This window comes from Microcaecilia unicolor, chromosome 2, assembly GCF_901765095.1.
Source record: "Microcaecilia unicolor chromosome 2, aMicUni1.1, whole genome shotgun sequence".
Lineage (NCBI taxonomy): Eukaryota > Metazoa > Chordata > Amphibia > Gymnophiona > Siphonopidae > Microcaecilia > Microcaecilia unicolor.
In genome coordinates this window covers 116,567,841-116,590,797 of record NC_044032.1, presented here as the reverse complement: position 1 = coordinate 116,590,797, position 22,957 = coordinate 116,567,841, and the positions used below count along the sequence as shown (strand labels likewise).

Here is a 22,957-nt window from a genome sequence, read left to right as displayed (position 1 = left end):
TTTATAAATTTGATATTTCCACTTGTTACACAAGTAATATGGCACATGGATTTGTACGTTCAATCAAAACATTTCTGCTTTTTAATCACATCTAAATTATCATCCTAAATTAGATCCAATTTTCATAAATCTAACTCCCAGCAAATCTGATCCTTTAGCGCGTATGTGACACTGGGAAATGGGGATCCTATACCATTTGCATGCTCAGTCTTTCACCTGACTGACCAAGCCCTTTTTCAAAGTATCCCACTTCTTTTATTCTAAACACACACCCTTATTATTGCACATCACACACATTCATGTGCATACATATTTTAAATAGGTTACAGCTCAAATAGGTCTATGGCACTTTTGGTAATACAAAGATTATCAAACCACAAGTGGTTCAAAAATAGGCCTATACAAAAATCAAGTCATTAGGTCACAACTGGTTGAGAGTGACTTAAGAGCACACAAGTGTGACGGAATCCATGGCAAACAGTTCGAGTCCGTGCAGGGAAGTAAAAGCAGAACATGCTGTAACACTTGTTACACGTTTCAAATGTAAGGACAAATCTATTCCATTTTGGGAAAGCTTGCAACTTAAAATTATCTTCTTTAAAGTTCAGTAAACATGCTGTAGGAAACATCCATAAGCTAGAAGGCAACTTTGGCAATTGCTGGACAGCTAACCCAAAATACTGTACATAAAAAGCATCAAAGGGTTTCTTGCTTGTCTTCTCAGTCTATTGTCCATTTAATCTGCTCCTTATGTGTTCCCAGTTCAGCAACAGTTTCTGCTTATTTGCTTAAATATTTTTTTTTATCAGTCTACGGGTTATTAAAGGATTGCTGAATAGAATCCTTTGTAGGCAGAATCCACTTTTTTTTGTTGTTGTTGCTAGTGAATAGGTCTTCTGTGAACAAGCATATGGTTCAAATCCAAAATCTTTCACATGGAGACAGAATGCCAAATACAAAGCGCAGGCCATTTCCCAGTCACAAACCACTTGAGTTCAGTGCATGCAGATGGCAGTTGAAGCTAGGAGGCACATGTGTGCAGGACTAGCTTTAAGAAATGTGGTTGCACAGCGATATTGTATTTATTTCTTGTTACTCTCTATTGAGGTTTTCAAAGTAATATCTGCTGTATTCTGTACAGTCTTAGTGCAAAACCCATGTCAATCTAAAGCCACAGGATCGCAGGCCACGATGGCTTTGCAGTCGTAATGTTAGTGATTTTTTTCCTTCGTTGCTGCAACCCTGCATTTCTTTTCTATTGCAGCAGCTTTAGCAGAGCTTTCACGCTGTAGAACAGCCTGTTCCAGTATTGCAAATCTGACTGCTTCTGCGTTGCCTCTCTCTTCTAATTTTTCATACCCTTTTACTGTTAACCAGGGGCGTATCTGAACTGCGGCGGTAGGGGGGGCCAGGGCCAGAGAGGGGGGGCACATTATAGCCCCCCCCCCCCCGCCGCCGCCATTGCCGATCCCCCTCCCCCCAGCCGCTGCCATTGCTAACCCTCCCCCTCCGTTGCTCGCCTACCTTCGCTGGCGGGGGACCCCAACCCCCGCCAGCCGAGGTCCGCGTCCTCCTGCCGCTGCCGGCTGCCTTTGGTCCTTTCATTCTTCCATTGAAGCTGGCGCCGACGAAAAAGTTTCTTTTGAATCTGACGTCGCTGCACGTTGCACGTTGTACGTGCAGGACGTCAGACTCAGAAACAATTTCTGAGTCTGACGTCCTGCACGTACAACGTGCAGCGACGTCAGACTCAAAAGAAACTTTCGTCGGCGCCAGCTTCAATGGAAGAATTAAAGGACCAAAGGCAGCCGGCAGCGGCAGGAGGACGCGGACCTCGGCTGGCGGGGGTTGGGGTCCCCCGCCAGCGAAGGTAGGCGAGCAACGGAGGGGGAGGGTTGGCAGCGGTAGGGGGGTCCAGGGCGAAATCTGCGGGGGCCCAGGCCCCTGAGGCCCCACGCAGATACGCCCCTGCTGTTAACAGTTCCTGCTTCTACAAAATAATTTGTCATTGCACTATGTACTGGAAAACTATAATCCACTGAATAAAAAAATAAAACACAGGAAATAAAAATGTTCAGAAAAACGGTACATTATGTTTAAACCAGTGGTTCTTGAACTGTGAGGCTGAGCCTCCCTGAGAAGTGGCTGGTTGTGTGACAGGAGTGGCAGACAAAGCTGAAACAGAGATGGAGTTCACTTAAAGTGACTTTTGGATGACGTGGGCTTCAGTATGTGGTACAGTATTGATGGAAGACTTTACACAGCACCTTCTTTCAGCACCTAAACCCTCTTATACATTTTAACAGGAATCAGAATAACAGTACAGACTTGAGAAAAGATAACTAATCAGTACAGAACAGCAGGGTGTGAAGATAAAACTTAGGTAGGAAGGGGGAGAAACTTCTAGAGGGAGATGCATTAAACTCCCCGCAAAAAGCCCGTACCTTTCCGATCCCCGTTGCAGCTTACCGATTTGGAAAAAAGCAGCTATTCATGTAGGAAATTTCATGCAAATAAGCTGCTCAAAAAGACAGTGAGTAGCTCAGTGGGGGGGGGGGGGGGGGGGGGGGGGGGTAGCCAATTGGTCTGCTGAGCATGTGCAGAGCAGGCAATCACTAAGCATGACTGCCCTGCATATGGCTTTCATACACACATACAAGCTGTGTGTATGAAATCAGTTTTTAACCCTTTTTTTTATTTTCCTCAATCCACACTTAATAAATGCTAAGGAAAGTGTTAATATATGGCCGGGCTTTAAGGCTACCACTGGAATAGTGATGGCCAAAGCTATGCAGCCTACAACAACTGAAAAAGTACTGACTAGGCCAAACAACAAGTAAATGATTTAATATTTGACAATCTGCAAAAAGCAGGTCTGAACAATGAGTCCTGACACAAACTGGTACAACTTTTAATTTAAATCAGCATCTGTAATGAAAGAATGATGGATCAGATGAATAAAATGGAGCTTAGTAGTTTTGTATAAAATGATACAGAGGTCATGCAGAGTTCATAAGATGGTGTGAAAAGTATTGCAACAGGGAGATGTGAAACTGTTATCTCAAACCGCACGATGAGAAAAAACAAAACAACTTGTTCCCAAAACATGCTGATAAGACGCGTGGGAAAGTATGATCTCAGAAAGTGAGAAAGATTAGGAGCAAGGTTTCTCACCATTCACTTCTATGGAGAGGTTTGTGTATAAAAGAGGGGAGATTTTGCCTTAGCTTTGGAGTCCTCCCCAACGCTTCTCTCAGACGGCAGGGCGCTGTGCAGATTAACCCAGAATCTGTCTGATGTCTGTATTTGTATCAACTTGAAGACTTGTCTTTGGGTAAGAAATAAAATGTAACTATCTATCTAAACCTATCTCTGTCTCTATTTGTATTGATTCCATCTTCTCATTACCTAACATTTAGCCTACAAGGTAGATCACATACAAGTGACACTCAGTGTTGGACAGAAAGCAGTAGTTATGGGAATTAGTTTTCAATTACAGCTCCTAATGCCACCCCCTTGTGATTGCGTGACAATGGAGGTTAGAGAAACTATACAGAACCTAATATATGAAATAAGTACCTTTAGTCCCCCGTGTGACGGAGTCAGAAAGAGGTCTATAAGAGGAAGGATTTAAACAAAAGGAATGTAAGATTCATCCTGTAAGAGATCTTGGGAAGTAGCACCCAGAATTGTAATCGGGAGGAAAGCCAGCAAGTTTGCTCCGATTTTGCAATCTCAAGATAAAATCAACAGAGATCTTCTGAGCACACCTCACCAGCCTCAAGAACACTACTGGCTCCTGTGAACAGAAATCGTTGACCAATGGATTCCTTGGGTGATGGTTTCAGTAGATACATGGAACTCCAGCCCAATGTTTCAATGCATCCCTGCTTGGGGGGGTCACTCAGATGTCTCTGTGTGGCTTTTATTTTTTTTTTTGGGGGGGGGGGGATAGTACTGGCAGGAGCAGGGGCAGTGATGGGAGATCAAGGATAGAATATTTCCCTGGCAGGACTGGTGGATCCACAGCTCTCTTCAGCCAGCCACCAGGCGGTACTGGCAGGTCCTGACCAACAGTTAAAAATTAATCATTAGGGGAGATGGTCCTTTTTATGCATCACTAGGAAAATGGTGTTGCATGGTAAGTAGCTCATTTAAATAACAGCATGCAGTTATCCTTAGCTGCTACTGTGACAGGAAAACAGTCTGCAGAGCCCCTTTGTGCATGTCTCACTGAACTCCGTTCTCACTTAACCACACGTTGCTGGCTCGTTAATATTTGTGCGTCTGGACCCTAGTTTACTCCTGGGAATCGCGTATGCAGCAGTGTTTGAGAACCCCTGGTCTAGACAGGTCTAGTTTAAGGATGGAGAAAACTGCCACAGACTTTCAAGTCCTTTCAATTAGTCTTTTTAAAGATAAACTGAATTCATTGCTAGCAAAGTCTACACATTGCCACAGAAAGACATTAATACCCCCTCAGTGACAGAATCTAACTTATTCTGTTTGAATATAGAGGGCCAGTAATACAGTCCAAAACTACTTCTGCAATTATGTTTCTTCCTGTACCGTGAGAGGGGAGTTGCAGGGTAAGCACATGTTGAAAGCAGAATTTTTCCAGTGGGAGGAGGAGCCAGAAAATGGCCATGGCCTACAGGCAATCTGCCAGAGGGGGGTACTGGGGCAGAACATGGAAGGCTGTAAACAGAAAAACAGAGGGTCTTTATTACGAGAAGTGTGCTGGGGGGGGCTCAAATTAAGAACATTGGACCCTGGGTGTTGAAGACCCCATAGTACCCCACTGCCTTTTTCTCCTGTATTTTTGTGACAAAAGTAATGAGTATTGACATCGAAAAGGCTAACTTCCCTGTCAAACTTGCTTGATGATGGCAGAGCAAATATTAATACAAGATGATCATTCCCAGTAACACATCTTACAGTGAGAGTTTTCCTCTGTCCAGAGGGGCGCCTAGACCTCTTGCTCCTTTTCTCCTGATGTTACTCCATACATTTTAGGAGGATGAAGAAGGGCAGGTATGTGCTTCTACTGCTTGTACAATGTTTACATGGGAACTGCTTCTATCTTAAATGTACTTAAATCAGGTAATGGATGGTATGGCTCCTGTGGCCCTTTCATAGGAAAGTGAGACAAATTGTTAAGATGCTTCATTTTTATCAAATTTTTTTTAAATCAAGACTCTAACTAATCAGATACCTGCTTACAAAGTTTGGTGAGGAGGAGGTATGGGGAGCTTGTGTTCCTGAACAAGTTTATTGGGAAGACTGTGGAAATGTTTTGTTAACCATGTGTACATGTGCAACAGATTAGTCCTACATATTTTAATCTGCCAATAATAATAATTCCAACTAAATTAAAACAAATTAGGTAAACCTTATTTTGTTGGAAACATATTTCATGGTTGGCAAAAGATGTGGGTGTGGATATCTATGTTCATTTAAAAACTTACGAACAAAAACATCTCTTTATTGAATAAGAGTTCATACTGCAAGCTTTCCCAATCTGTATTTAGAACCCAGGAGATAGATGGGTTTTCAGAATCTCCACACTTGCTCTGCATGAGAGCAAGCTGCATCTATACAAGACCCAGCAGATGACGAGGTGAGTTCAAAAACATGTTAAACTCATTTTTGAAAAAAAAAAATACTTATCTGACACAAACTGCTTTCCTAGATAGCCATAGGATACGTGAGATTTGCACTAAAAGCCATTTCTTTGTAAGGTATATGATAGTCAATGAAAAAAAACTCTCCTTAGGTCAACTAGAATTCTTGAAAATAAATTCATTTATCTGGAAAAAGCTTCTTGTATTTAATAAGTTATGGAACTAAGCTCTTCATATGCAAATCTATTCACGTACATTCACAGTCGAGAGCCTGAAAACCCAACTGGCTTTTGGGGTCTGCAGAACAGGCTTGGGCAGCTCCACGTTACTGTATTGAGTAATACTAAGTAGAGGACTATAGAGAATAAAAGCGAGGGCGACTGTGGTAAGGCAGATGAAATACTGCCAGTGAGCACATCACATGCTCTGACTGTATAGCTGACCTAGTGCCAGTACTCTCAGCTGCACTGGAACTGGACAGCACTCTCCCTCAATCCTGAGGCTTCACAGCAGAATTTCCACTAGTGGTACATATCTCATACTTAATTTAATGTGCTTAAAAAAGATCTCTAACAAAATAATCCACTGTAAAGTTGCCAGTCTTCCATCTTCACTGAAGTGCTCTGTTAATTCGTACAGCAGCTGACGTCTATAAGAGCATGTGCATCACTGTTTTATCTCCAGTTCATGGATGTGACTGGCAAGAACATAATTGCCATGTTTTCCTTTCATAATTACAATATATTCTCTACATTCCTTTTGTGCTGTAATAAAACTTGTAATCAATGACAAGACAGTGGCTTTGTGTAGGAGTCAGTGATGTCTAGAACAGACAGGATACTTCTGAGGAAAAGCTCAATGTTGTGTTATGTACACGGTAGAAATAGGCTGGCTTTATTTTTTTTAAAATCCTTCAAAGTGGTATTGAGGGTTAGGAGATGAATTTAGGTAATCTACTAAACAAGGTTTATACACTATTTACAGTTATAATTCACTTATTGTTCATGACGATTTAGTGAAGCTGTAAAGTTTGAAATGTCTTTAACTCTTCCATTTGGTCAGGCACCTTCTTTGCTTTTGGGTTTTTCTGGAATCAGAACAGGACTAGTGATGGAAAACGCTGCATAGTTCAGGGGCTTTAATCCACAATTTTAGTCATATAAGCAAAAGAGTGTGAGGCAGATAAACAAAGTTGATGACTCCATCAAGTCACTGAAGGTAAAATAAGTCAATAATTTTCCTGTCTGATTAAAGCAGACAGATCAGACTTTTGCCCTCTTCTATTTCTTCCTGCACCTTGTCGCTGGATGTTGCAATTTCTGCTTGTGCTGAGAAGACTGCACAGATGAACGTCAGCACGGTCCCTCCAATGGCTGTATAGAAAGCCCAGCCCAGCGAACAATCTCCCAGTTTATAGGCAGACGCATAATTTCCACAGTAAAACATTGCTTTGGAAGAACCCCAACCTGCAGGGTACAGCATCAAGCCAAGGATCAGGAAGAGGCCTGGGGAGGAAAATAAAGACAAACAAATAAATATAAATTGTAATCCTACACATTTTCCACATTGAATCTGATGAAGCGGGCTAAAGAGAAAAGCCCTACAGGAGAATCAGAGCTAATTTCAACTCAAATCAAATTTGATCTTCCTGATTGCAGATTTTTAATACACGGGTCCCTTTATTTTAGCTAAATCGCTCTGAGTCAAAGGAAGCCAAAATGGCTGAGAACATCCACCACTATTGTCGCAACTTCCCAACCCATCACAGCACACAGGCTAGGATACACTTTCACTCACTCCTGTTTTAAATTCTGAGCCTTACAGTTAATGAGGTGCTATAAGAGACTTGAAATCATTTTCATAAGCTTGACATGCATAAACCACTTCTATTTCTGCACTTTTCCTTTCAGCTGAAGAGACCCAACAAGCAAGAATCATGTTCCACAAGGAAACCTTATTTTCGCAACGTCCTTGGGACAGAAGATCTGCTACTTTCAATGTTTTTTTACTTACCAAGAAAAAGCATAAAGCATCTGCATTTGGCCAGCTCTGCAATAACCAATGATTCCCATAATATCCACAAGGATGCAAGCTGTGCCATGCAACATTGTACAAGCGAGACATTCTATTGAGTTACATCCCTAAGGTGCATAGCATTTCATACACTTTAGGCAGTCACATAAAAAAAAAAAACCAATTGCTTCTCTATTTCCCCAGACTTTCCTTATAAATAACTATTTGCACCAACTGTCAACTCTTTCTTCTCTCTTGCAGTGGCTGCCAACTCCTCTACCTGGAACCACTTTTTCACTGTACTCTTTCTGGATTTGTTCTTGCCATGTATGCTCCTTTGTCTCTATTACATAGCTAACTATGCATTTCACATTTAAGAGAAATGATCTACCTATAGGGATGCAGATCTGTCAGACCACTACAAGGAGACAGGATTATTACTGTTGCTCAAGTAAGTTTTCAATATAAAATACATACAGAGGAATTGATAGCTGCAACAAGAAAATGCAGAACTGTGATGCCATCAGAGAAAGGAGCCTGCTACAGGCCAATAATTGAGATAAGCCTACCAGTTTATTAAAAGTGCAACCTTAAAAAAACAGTGGTGGAAAATTAACAAGTGCTTGAATGGCAGTTAACAGAAGTTAAGCACCAAAATGGGAATGAAAGGGCAGTTAGGCACTGAAGTGCACTTAGGTGTTATTCTAGAGCTTGGCACCTAAGTGTTCTAGTGCACAACTGTAAAGGGGGTGTTCAGATGGGAGGGGCATGAGCAAATCATGGGCATTCCAACTATTTTGGCACACAGTTTATTGCAGGGGCATAGCCAGACAACAGATTTTGGGTGGGCCTAGGCAAGAAGTGGGTGGGCACCTTCTCCCCCCCCCTCCCCAACCAAACAAAATATCTCAACTGGTGGGAAAACGCTTGGAAGTCTGCAGCAGGCATGTGCTGAAAACTGAGCATGTGCAGGTGCCGGTATCATGGAGAATAGCGTTTTCGTTACCATCAGGGGGAAGTCTTCAGCTGGTGGAGCTTGGGATCCCCACCAGCTACCACTAAACATGTGCTACTGTTGGGTGGGCCTGAATCCTAAGTGGATGGGCCCTGGCCCACCCAGGCCCACCTGTGGCTACGCCACTGCTTTATTGAATACTGTCAGGTGCCTAACTGCTGCATTGGCGTTCCCAGAACTTGGACGTTTTTCTGCCATAATGAAACAAAGCAAAAATGTCCAGGGCTAAAAGATAGACGTTTTGGTCTAGACCTGTCTCAATTACGACCAAGTCAAAAAAAGGTGCCCTAAATGACCAGATGACTAATGGAGGGATTAAGGCATGACCCCCTCCCTCCTTTACTCCCCAAAGATGTGAAAGAAACAGTACATACCAGGCTCTGTGACAGCTTCAAATGTTATAGCCTGTCCTATTAGAGCAGCAAGCAGGTCCCTGGAGTCAGTGGCGATCCTAGGTCGGCTGCCACCCGCGGCGGATCGCCACTGCCTCCCCCAGGTGCAGCACGACACCCCCCCCCGGCGCAATGACACCCCCTCCCCGGCGCATCAAGGCCCCCCCAGGTGCATTCTTGGCTGCTGGAGGGTGCAGAGAGCAGCCGCGTGCCTGTCGGCTCCACTGGCTCCCTGCTCCCTCTGCCCCGAAACAGGAAGTAACCTGTTCCGGGGCAGAGGGAACAGGGAACCAGCGGAGCCGACAGGTGCGCGGCTGCTCTCTGCACCCTCCAGCAGCGTGCACCCGGGGCGGACCGCCCCCATTGCCCCGCCCTTGCTACGACACTGCCTGGAGTAGCTTAGTGGTCAGTGCAGTGGACTGTAGTGAAAGGGACCCAGGCTCATGTCCCACTCTAAACATTACATTTGTGGTGGAGCCCTCCAAAACCCACCAAAAACCTACTGTAAGTTTATAAACCATAAAGCTGTATGTCTCTGTTGATTACCACACCCCTCATCTATCCACACCCATCCTGTTAGAATATCAATGATATGCTTTGATGTCCCCATGCATACCTCCTACCCACCCCATCCTCCCACCCTGTCAGACTGTCATAGTAATGCTTGAATGTTTTCACTTATATACACTGTCAGCTAGCACATTTGCTTATTTCTGATCTGACGAAGAAGGGCAACCTTCAAAAGCTAATCAAGAAATGTATTAAGTTATGTCCAATAAAAAAGGTATCATCTTATTTTCTTTTCCATGTTTTATTTTGTTTGATTTCTATTGATAACCTTAAGAGTGGACTAACACGGCTACCACACTCCTCTACTTAAGATGGGCATTTCTAAAAATTATGTGCACGGTTATAGAATGCACCTGCTCCAAGCCTAAGTAAGATGCCGACATTTACACCGAGTTTTACTTGGTGTAAATTCCCATGACTAGATTTAGTCATGCGGATGGGCCCTAAGCATTTTCTGTAAACCGCGCCTAACTTTAAGCATAGTTTATAGAATACACCTAGGTGTATTTTTTTCTGTACCAATTTTTAATGGCACCATATATGCATACATCAACGCATACAAAATGCCTACATCAGGGGTCATGCAATGGTTCCTCGGAAAACACTTTATATTCAAAACTGTTGAGAGATACCCACTCAGGAGACTGGTTGTGCAACTGAATTGGCCAAAAGGCATTCGTAAATCAATGGACAAACACTAACAGCCATGGCGGGGTCTGATGTAGGCGTTTTGTGGTGCTGAAACACGGACCTTGTTGGGTCACCCTGTATCAGCAACAATAAAGTATTTCTTCGCAATATCTCCAGTGTTGGAGTCGCTTTTTGGTCAGCCTCTACTTTTCCTTGCCAAGTCAATTAACCCTCCATTGCCCCAGGTACAAATAAGTAGCTGTATATACTATATAAACCGTTTTGAATGTACTTGCAAAAAAACACAGAAAGGTGATATATCAAGTCTCATTCCCTTTCCCTGTAGCTACAAAATAAGTGGAAAGATACAGCAGCAGCATCTTGTAATATTTTAAGCTGATGCAGTATTCTGTGACAGCTATTATTCAGTGTATCTAACAAAGCAGCAAGTTAAATTAAAAAGCAACGCCACCACAGTTATACAACAGGGTAGCATAGCTTCAATGAATCTTCAAAGTAATAAACACCAAGGACCTTTCAATAATAATTTGTTCTAGGTATTTTGGGCGCATTCTTACTGCCCAAACATATCAGAGAGATACCTAGGGCGTGGAGACTGCTTTACAGGCTTGGTAAGAGGATGAAACAAAGTCCCTGGCACACACTGAGGCATATTGCAGTTGATATTCAAAGCGATTTAACCAGCCAGAAAGGGCTCCTCCCCTGTTCAGTGGCACTTTTAGTGCCTCTGAAAACGACCAGTTAGTGTTTAAAGCAGAACTGGCTATTTTGGGAGTGTTCCGGGGACGGAGTCAACACTTGGCTGGTTAAAGTGCCGACTTTCAACACTTAACCAGCCATCCTATATAATAAAACGCACCTCCAACATTCTGAAGCTGACTGCATGGCTGAGGCATTCCTGCTGTCTGTATCCATCTCCTGAATTGACATCACGTACTTCCGGGTTCGTCACAAGCAGAAGTGACCAACCACCGAGGTTTCTCAGCTTCAGAATGTTGGAGGTGCATTCTATTAAATAGGATTGGTCAGTTCCTTGAAGCACAGCCAGAGCTCAGCGTCCTGCACAGTAACACTCAGACACCAGAGAGAGATGGGGGGGGGGGGGGGGCTGACACCAGAGGGGGGGGAGGTATCTCTGTCACACACACACTTTCTCTCACAGTCAATGTCTTTCTCTCACTCTCACACACTGTCTCTCACACACTCTATGTCTCACACTATCACATTCACTCTCTATGTGTCACAGTCACTCACACACTCTCTTGGTCTCATACACTCAGTGTCACAGAGAGTCTGTGTCTCACACACACTCTCTCTCTCACACACTGTATCTGTGTGAAACACACTCTCTCTCACACTGTCTCACACATACACACTTGCACACACTCTCATTCTCACACACACACACACACACACACTCTCTCTCTTACAGACACACTCGCACCCAGACTTACTCTCTCTCTCACACATACACTCTCGCACATTCACTCTCTATCTCGCACACATTCTCTCAAACATACACACTCCGAGGAAAACCTTGCTAGCGCTCATTTCATTTGTGTCAGAAACGGGCCTTTTTTACTAGTAGCTAATAAAGTACTGAATATCACAGCTAACTGGCTCTGCAAACCCAGAAATTTAGTGTAGGAGCCCAGACATTGCCCGGCCTTGAATTTCTGGGCATCACGCCGCTGGCTGATATCGACCCCATTATTTTTAGAAATATGTACTTTTGCAGGGTATAAAGTGTTACATGGTATATATAGTACATAGTGGGGTCTATTTACCAAGGTGTGTTGCATGTTATCCCCACTGGAAATAACTGCAGTCATGAAAAATAATGCACGTTCGTAAATACACCCCAGCTTGTGTTACAGGCTCTCTTCATTTCTATACAGGTGATATTGAAGTTGGCTATGTGGAACAGAGCTTTTTCTCATTCTCTGCCTTGAATGAATCAGGATCATTGTTGCTGGAACCTTACAAAATTATTTATTATTTCTGAATAGCATCGTTACTGCAGCATCAGAGTGCATGATAAAATCGATAAAGGGAAGGGTGTGCCTTTTACACTGACAAAACGATGCGCTGTCTACTTTTACTCAGGCACACTGTGTACAATTTATAAAATTTAGCATGACAACTGGTACCTAATTGTTTGATTTATATCCAAGTTAAAACAGAGGCAGTCACATGTGAAAGAAAAGTAATTGTAGTTTAGTCTGGGACCAGATCATAAGTCAAGAACATTACCCAATGCTGAACAATGCAAATTTTCATTAAACATGAATTTAGTATACCAGCTTCCAAACCTCAGTCTAGCCTAGGGGTATATTTTACCTTTTCTGAAAGGGGCAATATGTTTACTTTGAACACCACTCTCAAAGCTTAATAGCTTTGTTTTGCATTACTCCTGACCCAAATAGTGATTGGTGTGCTCTGTTGGTAACAGCATAATGTATCTCTCTTTACACAAAATGAAATCCCCAAACTTGGGAGATTATTTGCATAATCAAGCTTACCCTAATGGACCTACTTAATTCTAATACCAGCCCACCTACCATACTCCTGCTATAACAACGACACTGACACCAATTATACCACCGACCTACTCAAATCCCCTTACACCCTATCTCCAATCTTTTCTTTAACATCCTTTTTACCTCATCCCTCCCTATCTCCTTCCCTTTTTACCTATCCTTGTCTACCTTCCCTATCCCAATTCATATATTCTTGGGCACTGCTGCCACTGTGTCTTTCACAGTTTATATTATTCCTCTTACATGTCCTTAGTAATGCTTTTTACTATCTAAGCAGATATGCTTATCACAGTTTATAATGTTCTTCTTACATGTTTCTTCTGTAATGCTTTTTACTATGTAAGCCGCACTGAACCTGCTGTACGTGGGAAAACGCGGGGTACAAATGTAATAAATAAAATAAATAATAATAGGTGAAAAGCCATCTTACTGTTTTCTCAAACTGATTCTGGGAAGGTCCGACTCCTATTTACCAAAGTGCATTAAAGTTTTGCGATTACTGCTCACTAACCCCTGGATTCTATATAGCACACCTAGAGATCTGCGCTGAAATCCAGTGTATTCTATAACAACGCATGTAACTTAATTGGCTTAACCAGCTAATCCGCATTGATAACAGCACTTAACAAGCAATAATAAGTACTAATTGGTAATAATTACCATTTATGCGCACAACTCGCTAAGCGCATTCTGTAATGAACTATGCCTAAATTCTAATGCATGCTGTTCAAAAGGCTGTGGCTATGGGTGGGGAAATGGGTGTTTCGTGGGCGTTCCAAAATTTATACTCGTAGTTATAGAATATGACCCAGTGCACGTAAATCTACACGCGGGGATTTATGCCACGTTTTCATTGGTGTAAATGGAGGTGCATAATTTTAGGCGCTGGGATATCAACTAAGCGTATTCTATATACCGTGCCTAAATCTAGGTGCCGCTTTGAGAATACACTCAGGCAGAAATGTTTACAGCATGGATTTTTTAAAGGCGCCTTATATAGAATCTGGCTCTAATTGTTAAAATTAATGTGAAGTTCTCTTTTCTTTTCTATAAAGTAGAGAGTAATTAAAGGTTTCCTTTGTAATTGTGTAATGCCTCCATATTGTGGACTAAAGATGAGCAAAAGATCAAAGATTAAGATTTAATTATGCTTGTAAATTAATTTCCTAACATTTATATTGACTTGTAATCATCTTTTCTGTTTCAAGAATATGTACATGAAGTAAAATGTAAATGCAATAAATAAAATAATTTAAAAAAATTAATGTGAAGTAATTGTAAAACCTCTGTGGTAAAAGTTGGTGGTGTGCCCAATGTTTCTTGACACAATTAATGCTGATAGAGTACATTTATTGCATGTTCACTGCAGATAACGCAGATGCATTTAGGGGCCAGAAGGTTCTGCTCCCTCGGGTATGTCTCTCTCTTGCTCCTGTGTGTTGGGACCCAGTTGATTGCATTAATGTGATAACCCGGGAACTGGCACACAGGAGCAGGAGAGTGACAGATTGAGGGAGGAGCAGACGCAGAAAGGTAAGGGGGTGGGAGCGGTGGTGGTGGCGGCTGCAGAGGCCCTGCCCCGGATCTGTCTCTGGGTGTCCCTGAAGTAGGTGCCTACTCTCCTTTATAGAACAGACTCCTACCAGGTGTCCTGTTACAGAATTGCCGTTTTAGAGCGACATTTTGAATAGAAGGAAGGGAAAGGGAAGGAATTTTGGTTTGGAGTGGAGGAGTGGCCTAGTGGTTAGGGTGGTGGACTCTGGTCCTGGGGAACTGAGTTTGAATCCCACTTCAGGCACAGGCAGCTCCTTGTGACTCTGGGCAAGTCACTTAACCCTCCATTGCCCCAGGTACAAATAAGTACCTGTATATGTAAGCCGCATCGAGCCTGCCATGAGTGGGAAAGCGCGGGGTACAAATGTAACAAAAAAATTTTTTTTTTGTTTTTTGTTCACTCCATTTTCAGTAGAACCCCAAGTGCGGGGCTGGTGGTTGGGAGGTGGGGCTGGTGCTGGGCAGACTTCTATGGTCTGTGCCCTGAAAATGGCAGATACAAATTAAGGTCAGGTAACAAAAAAGTAACACATATGAGTTTATCTTGTTGGGCAGACTGGATGGACCGTGCAGGTCTTTCTCTGCCATCATCTACTATGCTACTATGACATCCAGGTCAGAAAAAGGATGCGCAAGTTGGGACGCTTAAGATTTACTGAGTATTTTATAAAAGACTTGCTGAATGTGGAGCTTTCTGTAAAGCCTGAAGGTCCATCAAGCCCAGCATCTTGTTTCCAACAGTGTCCAATCCAGGTCACGAATATCTGGCAAGATTCCAAAACAGTACATTTTATGCTGCTGATTCTGTCCCATCCCCTTTATCATTTTCGTCACCCTTCTCTGTACCTTTTCTAATTCCGCTATATCTTTTTTGAGATGCAGTGACCAGAATTGAACATAATATTCGAGGTGCGCTCACACAATGGAGCGATACAAAAGCATTATAAAGTCCTCATTTTTGTTTTCCATTTCTTTCCTAATAATACCTAACATACTATTTGCTTTCTTAGCTGCCGCCACCGCCGCTGCCGCTGCCCACTGAGCAGAGGGTTCAACGTATCATCAATAATGATGCCTGGATCTCTTTTCTGATCGGTGACGCCTAATGTTGAACCTTGTGTTACGTATCTATCATTTGGGTTCCTCTTTCCCACATGCATCACTTTGCACTTGCTCACATTAAATGTCATCTGCCATTTAGATGCCCAGTCTCCCAGTCTCGTAAGGTCCTCTTGTAATTTTTCACAATCCTCTTGCAATTTAACAACTTTGAATAACTTTGTGTCGTCAGCAAATTTAATTACCTAACTAGTTACTCACATCTCTAGATCATTTATAAATATGTTAAAAAGCAGTAGTCCCAGAACAGAGCCCTGGGGAACACCACTATCTACCCGTCTCCATTGAGAATACTGACCATTTAACCCTACTCTCTGTTTTCTATCTTTTAACCAATTTTTAATCCACAATAGGACACTACCTCCTATTCCATGACTCTCCAATTTCCTCTGGAGTCTTTCATGAGGTACTTTGTCAAATGCCTTCTGAAAATCCAGATACACAATATCAACCGGCTCCCCTTTATCCACATGTTTGTTCACCCCTTCAAAGAAATGTAGTAGATTGGTGAGGCAAGATTTCCCTTCACTAAATCCATGTTGGCTTTGTCTCATTACTCCATGTTTTTGAATATGCTCTGTAATTTTGTTCTTTATAATAGTCTCTACCATTTTGCCCGGCACCGACGTCAGGTTCACCAGTCTATATTTTCCTGGATCTTCTCTGGAACCTTTTTTTTTTAATCGGTGTTACATTGTACATGTATTTGCTAATTGGTCACTGAATATTGCCAAGAAAGGGATAGTTTCCAGTGCCTCTTCCATCCCTAACACAAACCCTTTTATATGAATAATACTGAACCATTTAGGGGAGAAATGATCAACATGGGCTACCAAGACAGGTTATTTTACATAACTCGTGATATTTTAGCATAGGTCCCATTTTATATAATGAGATGTAGTTACTAATAACCTAGGTTAAACTATAAAATAACAGTGGCCCATGTTGATAACTATAGTGACTTAAGCCATCCAATATAGGAGTTGATATTCACAGTGTTTTAAGTGGCCAAGAGAGGCTCAGTCACTTAAATTACCTGTGTGGGTCTATCCACTGATATTTCACGGCATTTAACTGGTTAGTGCTGCTGAATATCACCATAGACTGCTATGCTGACAGCTGGATATTTTGTGGGTGGTCTGGGGGTGGAGTTGGTACTTATGTGGTTAATTAAGTGGCCAAGTCAGTCCTATCTTTATGCAGTGTTGCTTAGGCAGTTAAGTGCTGAATATCACACTTAATCACATAAGAGAGAAGCAGCCACATAAACCCAGATATTCAATGCCAGTGCCTGACATTGGATATCCAGGGAAAATGCCGGCAGTAGGCAAAAGAACGCTCACTGCTGCTGGCTGAGTATCTACCTCATAAATTTAAAAAATGCATAGGCAGCTTATGCATTGGTCACCTACTGGCACGTGCACAACTTGTTCTGACTGTCAATTCCACCGTTTTTATCTTGTATGTGCCTCTCTTCTGCAGGCACATTTCTTCTTTTTCAAATGTCTACTTTTTATCCTGGTTACAGAATAGAGAAACTAACTACCTCTCTAAACCAGGAATTTCACCAGGAATCCAGGTCCAAATCTCAGCTTGTTTGTTTGACATTGCTGCCCAGATGTCCCACTGCCGTCTGAAGCTGAACATGACTGAGACCGAGTTTTCTTATCTTCCCCCAAAATCCACTTCTCCTCTTCCCTCATTCTCTGTTTCTGTGAATAACATTGTCAATCTCCCTGCCTCCTCAGTTTGTAACCTTTTTTGACTCCTCTTTCTCTGCATACATCCAACAGATTGCTAAAAATTGTAGTTTCTTTCTCTGTAACATCACCAAAATTCTTCCCTTTCTTTCTAAACACATTACCAAAACCGTTATCCACACTCTCATCACTCCCCCCTTAGACTACTGCAACTTGCTCCCTTCAATCTGTTCAAAATTTCGCAGCATGACTTATCTTCCGCCAGTGTCACTATACTTATATAACCCCTCTCTTCAAGTCACTTCATTGGCTCCCTATTCGTTTCCATATCCAGTTCAAACTGCTGACTTACAAGTGCATTCATTTTGCAGCTCCTCGGCATCTCTCCTCTCTTATCTCTCCCTACACCTGGCCACATGAGCTCTTTCATCAGGTTAAGACGCTCTTATCTGTACAGTTCACCAACAACTCCAGACTCTGTTCCTTCCATCTTGCTGTACTGTATGTCTGAAATAGACTTCCAGAGTCGGTATGTCATGCTCCATCTCTGGCCCTATTCAAATGCAGGCTAAAAGTCACCTTTTTGAGGCTGCTTTTAACTCTTAACCCCTTAGTCACCAATTCAATATCCATATTGTTTTAATCTTTCCCATAATAGATGAAATTCCCTAATGTCTTATATGTTGTGTTTGTCTGTCTTGAATAGATTGTAGGCTCAGTTTAACAGGGACTGTCATGTGTAAGATAACCATTTTCAAAGAGGTCTTAATTAGAAGGATGATGGTTTGAATATTTTATGATGTAGGTGGGATAATGTTTCTATAGCTGTGGGACTCTGCACTGTATGAGTGTGTCTCTTTGGATACCACAGAGCGTAAGTTTTATGTTAAATTACATAAAATATTACATTTACTTGTCAATTTTAATAAATGCTTAGAGCTCTGGATGCATAGGGTACATGTCAGTTTTTGGTGAATTCCCAGGTATCAAAACTTAATCTAACTCAGTTATGTTGGACACGTAAACTTTGTAGTGTGAGCTGTAGAACCACAGGTTAAAAATTCTGATGAATGCAACTACCCACGTCACAATGCCATAAAAAACACTCCAGCGAGTAAACATTTCTTCACATCTTACAACACATAATGTAACTAATGTGTGCACAGTCATCCCTAGTTATGTACTATTTATTCTATGTCATTTGTGTTGCTGAAAGAGTTTGCATGAGTAAAGAAAAACAAGAGAATTAGAACTTCATTTTACCCCACTTAAGGAAGAATAAACAATATTCTTCTCAATAATTCAAGTGCTAATGCTGTACCACATAGTAGAATTTTCAGACCATGTACGGTTTGAGAAAAGTCCTGCTAAATAACCTCTGAACACACAGAGGGCCATATTCAAAATCCCACTGAGCAGGTAAGTTATCCACGTAACTTTGTCCTGATAGTCAGCAGAACTTATCCAGATAAGCGGCTAAACAAATAAAAACATACATAAAATCAAATACAAACAAATCAACATACAACAAAACATACATACAACAAATAAAGTCTGGGCTACAGGAACGCTCTCATCCTGCTGGAAATCAAATCTCTACACATTAGAAAAAGGCTGCAAAAAGAGATGGGTCTTCAAATTTTTCTTAAATTGCTGAATTGTAGAACAATATCTAACATGTCCTGAGAGCTCATTCCAAAGTGGTGGACCAGCTACAGAAAAAGCATATGCTCTCGTCTCTGCAAAATGTATCGAATTCAAAACTGGAACATAAGTACATAAGTATTGCCACACTGGACAGACCAAAGGTCCATCAAGCCCAGCATTCTGTTTCCAACAGTGGCCAATCCAGGTCACAAATACCTGGCAAGATCCCGAACCACCAGACGTCTATCATTATCTGATCTCAACTGATGTAAAGGCTTGTACAATTGTATACTCTGATGCATATACCATGGGGTAGCCCTATACAATGTCTGGTAAATTAATATCAAAACTTTATACTGAATCCTGAACATAACAGGTAACCACTGCAGTTTTTTTAAGCAGTTGTGAAGCATGTTCAAAGCGACTACTCCCCAGAATTATCTCGCAGCAGATTCCAGACTACCTGGAGTGCTCTGCATCAGGACCCTGCAATACCCAAATACAAAGAACTACAGTAGTGCAATGTAGTCAAAATCAGACATTGTACAACAATCTGAAAGTCATAACTATTTAACGTAGGCTTCAGCCTCAACAGCATCCTCAAAACAAAAAAATGAGGATCACATAACTTGCCCTATTTGTTCCTTAAAGTACAATGGGAGTCTAAAATAACACCCAAACATTTCATTGATGACTTCAAAGGAATAGATACCCCATTCACCATTCAATTTACAGTTGGTGCCAAAATCATTTGTCTTCCTATCACTAATACTTCGGTTTTCATCAGATTCGTTTATTATTCATTCATTTGCCTACCGAATCCATACCTCTTTTCATTTTCAGGGGGACATCATCACCAGATATAATTGGGGGAAAAAAACCTGAATATCATCTGCATATATTCAATAACTCACCTGTACATCATGGAATACTTCCCCCAAAGATTACATATAAACATTAAAAAGCAAAGCCGATAGGAGTGCCTCAGGGCTCTGCCCTATCGGCAATGAAAAAACAGAGGATACCAAATCATTTATCTTCACCTGCATAGCTCTGTTACTCAGATAAAACTGAAACCAATCATGAACAGATTCCCACACTCCTAATCTAGAAAGTTTTACTAAAAGAAGTGGAATATCAACAGTGTCAAAGGCTGAGGATATGTTGAGAGATACGAGGCAAAACTTCTGCTTCTCATTCATCCCTCTCCTAAGTTCATCAACAGTGGACAGTAACAATGTTTCCACATTATGAGCCTTCCTAAATCCATATTGAAATGGGTTGAGGCCATGCACTTAATCTACATAATTTTCGAACACTTGTAGAACCACTTTCTTAATCAGCTTTCCCATCATCGGGAGCTAAGAGATTGGTCTGTAATTTCCTACAACAGCCGGATCAAGCATAGAAGACTAAGCTATTGAAAACTTTAGGACAGTTTTTTGGCCAACTTGAATTATCTGGGTAGCTTTCGTCAAGCAGCACTTCTGACTAAAGTTGAACCATGTCTCAGAGACAATCCTTGCTCCACCTTTTTTCATCTGGACAAATTATAGGCAGCCATCCTTTTCTCCAGGCAAAATCTAACCAGTGAGCTACGGGGGCAGGGTAGGGGAGGAGGGAGGGATTGTATTTTAACAACTCATGCTTTGGCTAATTTCCAAAGTTAGCTGAAGAAACCTTTTGGATATCGACTTTACAGCTGTGACATTTTGAACTCACATCTTTCCTTTCTTCTTGAAGAAAAATGAGAAATTTTTATGTTTTGCAAGCACTGAAGCTCTATGACTGGCCTGTTACTCAGCAGTTTGTTAGCATTTTGAAGTTATGATTCATGCTTACACTAAACAACCACAGTGCCCTATTTAGTTTTTACGTAGAATGAGAACAGGAGCTACTAGTGACCCAAACCAGACCTCAGAAAACAATACTCTTAGGAATGCAGTAAACCAATGGGACATGACAAGAGAAAGCTAACTGTTTAGATCTGTCTTTGTTTCTGTACAACATCTGCGTCATACTACTCACCCCCACTGTGCACATCAAGGCTTGATTGTATTCCAAATCTTGGGCAAAGCAACACAGTTATCATTTAGTCCACTTAGGGCTGGATTTACTAAAGTTTCCCCCCCCCCCCCCCCGACTCTTATAGGGCCGATGATCAAAGGTAAATGCAGGCACTAGAGGACACAAACGCCAGATTAGCGCATTTTCCAGCGCAGCAGGATGAGAGGGACTTGATGCGACAAACAATGAGTGTGCCAGGGAAGACTGCAGGGCTCATTTAAATTACATATAAATGAGCTCTGTGGTATTCCACCCGTATGATCAGAGAACAGCGCTCTGATCATATGGGCAGAACAGCGCCTTAACCCTATGCCAGCTCAAAGCTTCCCTCTTTGTCCTCCCCCGTCCAAGCCAGACAGCCCAGGCTGTCACCATCAGTCCTGGGGATCCCCCAATGGCTAAGGCTCTGGTGGTATAGTGTCCCCCAAGCCACTACACCCCACCGGACACTGACACAGGGATCTGGAGGTTTGGTGGACCTCTAGCTCCCCCCAACCCCCCTGACACAAAAAAATTTCTGGTGGCTCAATAGGCAACCCTACTCCCACCCCCATCCACCCTGGTGGTCTAGTGCACCCGAACCCCCCCCCTCTCCTTCTTTCAGTGCCGCCTCCAAGTGGCAGCACCCTGCTCTGCCCAGTGCATCCATGGTAGGGAAGCCCCGCTGGGGTGGTCTGGGGGTAGACCTGGAAAGTTACCAGGCCCCACAATAGTCACTGCCAGTGGCCAGATAAGTAACTGGGCTTATTGGACCATATATACTGCAGTCCTAACTATGCCCAGTTGGTTATCTGGGTACAGTACTGAATATCAGCCATATATGGTTAACTTCCAGGTGCTACCAAACACCTGGATAGGGGCCAGCACTGACTATTTGGGTCTAATTCAGCCAGCAGCAGCCAGTGTTTAAAAAACACTAACTGCTGCTTACTGAATATCGACTGGATTTTTTCCACGCAGCATAAGCTTGTTTATGCCCTTACACTCAATAAGAACCTAAGGTGGAGCTTGACCCGTCAAAGGAAGTACTGAGTGGGGAATGCAAAAAGTAACCTTGTTGCAGCCTAAATCTAGAGTGGTGGAGAGTATGGTTTTACGGCCCTGCCATGCTGCCCTGGAGAAAGACCAAATATCAGAAAGCTATAAAAATGATTTATAGTAGTAGTAGCTGTACTAGCAGTGGGATAACAAAGATGGCTACCACAGTGGCTAAAAAAGAGGAAGGGTGGCCTAGTGGTTGCAGGAGCAGACTACAGACCAGGAAACATCTTCCACTGATGTGTGTTATGACCTTGGGTAAGTTACAAAGGCATATTTTCAAAAGCACTAAGTAACCTATATGAGCACCTATATTTCCCATTACCTGAGCCATCAACTTAGATGGTAAAAACCCTTTCTGACAGCCAACTTACCTAAATGCTTATTGTATAGCACTATACATATCTTATAATATTACTATCTCCTCATGTATAATCTAGAAGGGTCCAGCTAAAGCAGACCTCCTATGTTCTGCAGTACAATAGGACCAATCTGCTGATTTTCTCATGAAGCAGAAAGAAGAAAGCTGCCAAGAGTAGCTGAGAACTGGCAAAGACAGAAGGAAAAATACCTTCATGCTCCAGAGGAGCACAGAGGGAAAAAAAAAAAGACTTTCCTTCCAGCAGACCAGTGACAAGACTTTTGTTGGGGACAAAGAAGGCGAAAAGAGGAGATTAAAGGCTCCTGAAAAGGTGCTGATCTCACCCCCCCCCCCCCCCACCCAGTGACTGCATACTATCTGTACAGTCTGAGGTGAGAGTGAACTGAAACATGTTTGATCACAGGTAGGGTAATTTTCAAATGAATTCCCACAGGTATTAAAATGAACACCTGATATGCAACTAAGCTTATATATGTATCGTACACCCATAAGTATACTTGAATTGAACGGAGGCATTCCCAGGGTAGGGGAGGAGTTTACACATGTGCATACATGTGAACATTTGCCTGTATGCACATAAATTAGCTGCGAAAATTTGTGTATGCCAAGCAGGTGTAAATACAGTGCATAAATTCCCTGAGGTAA

General features: G+C 42.2%; 1 protein-coding gene across 6 annotated transcripts in view; it reads right to left on the bottom strand.

The window, feature by feature from the left end:
• Window positions 1–3,643: 3,643 nt before the first annotated feature.
• The window catches only part of LHFPL2 (LHFPL tetraspan subfamily member 2), a 382,911-nt gene continuing 363,597 nt past the window's right edge, over window positions 3,644–22,957 (bottom strand). For all 6 annotated transcript variants that reach the window (XM_030193238.1, XM_030193239.1, XM_030193240.1 and 3 more), the window contains one exon: window positions 3,644–7,129. In XM_030193238.1, the coding sequence (XP_030049098.1) occupies window positions 6,873–7,129 (257 nt within the window). In that variant the 3' untranslated portion in view covers window positions 3,644–6,872. The remainder of the gene's footprint in view (window positions 7,130–22,957) is intronic.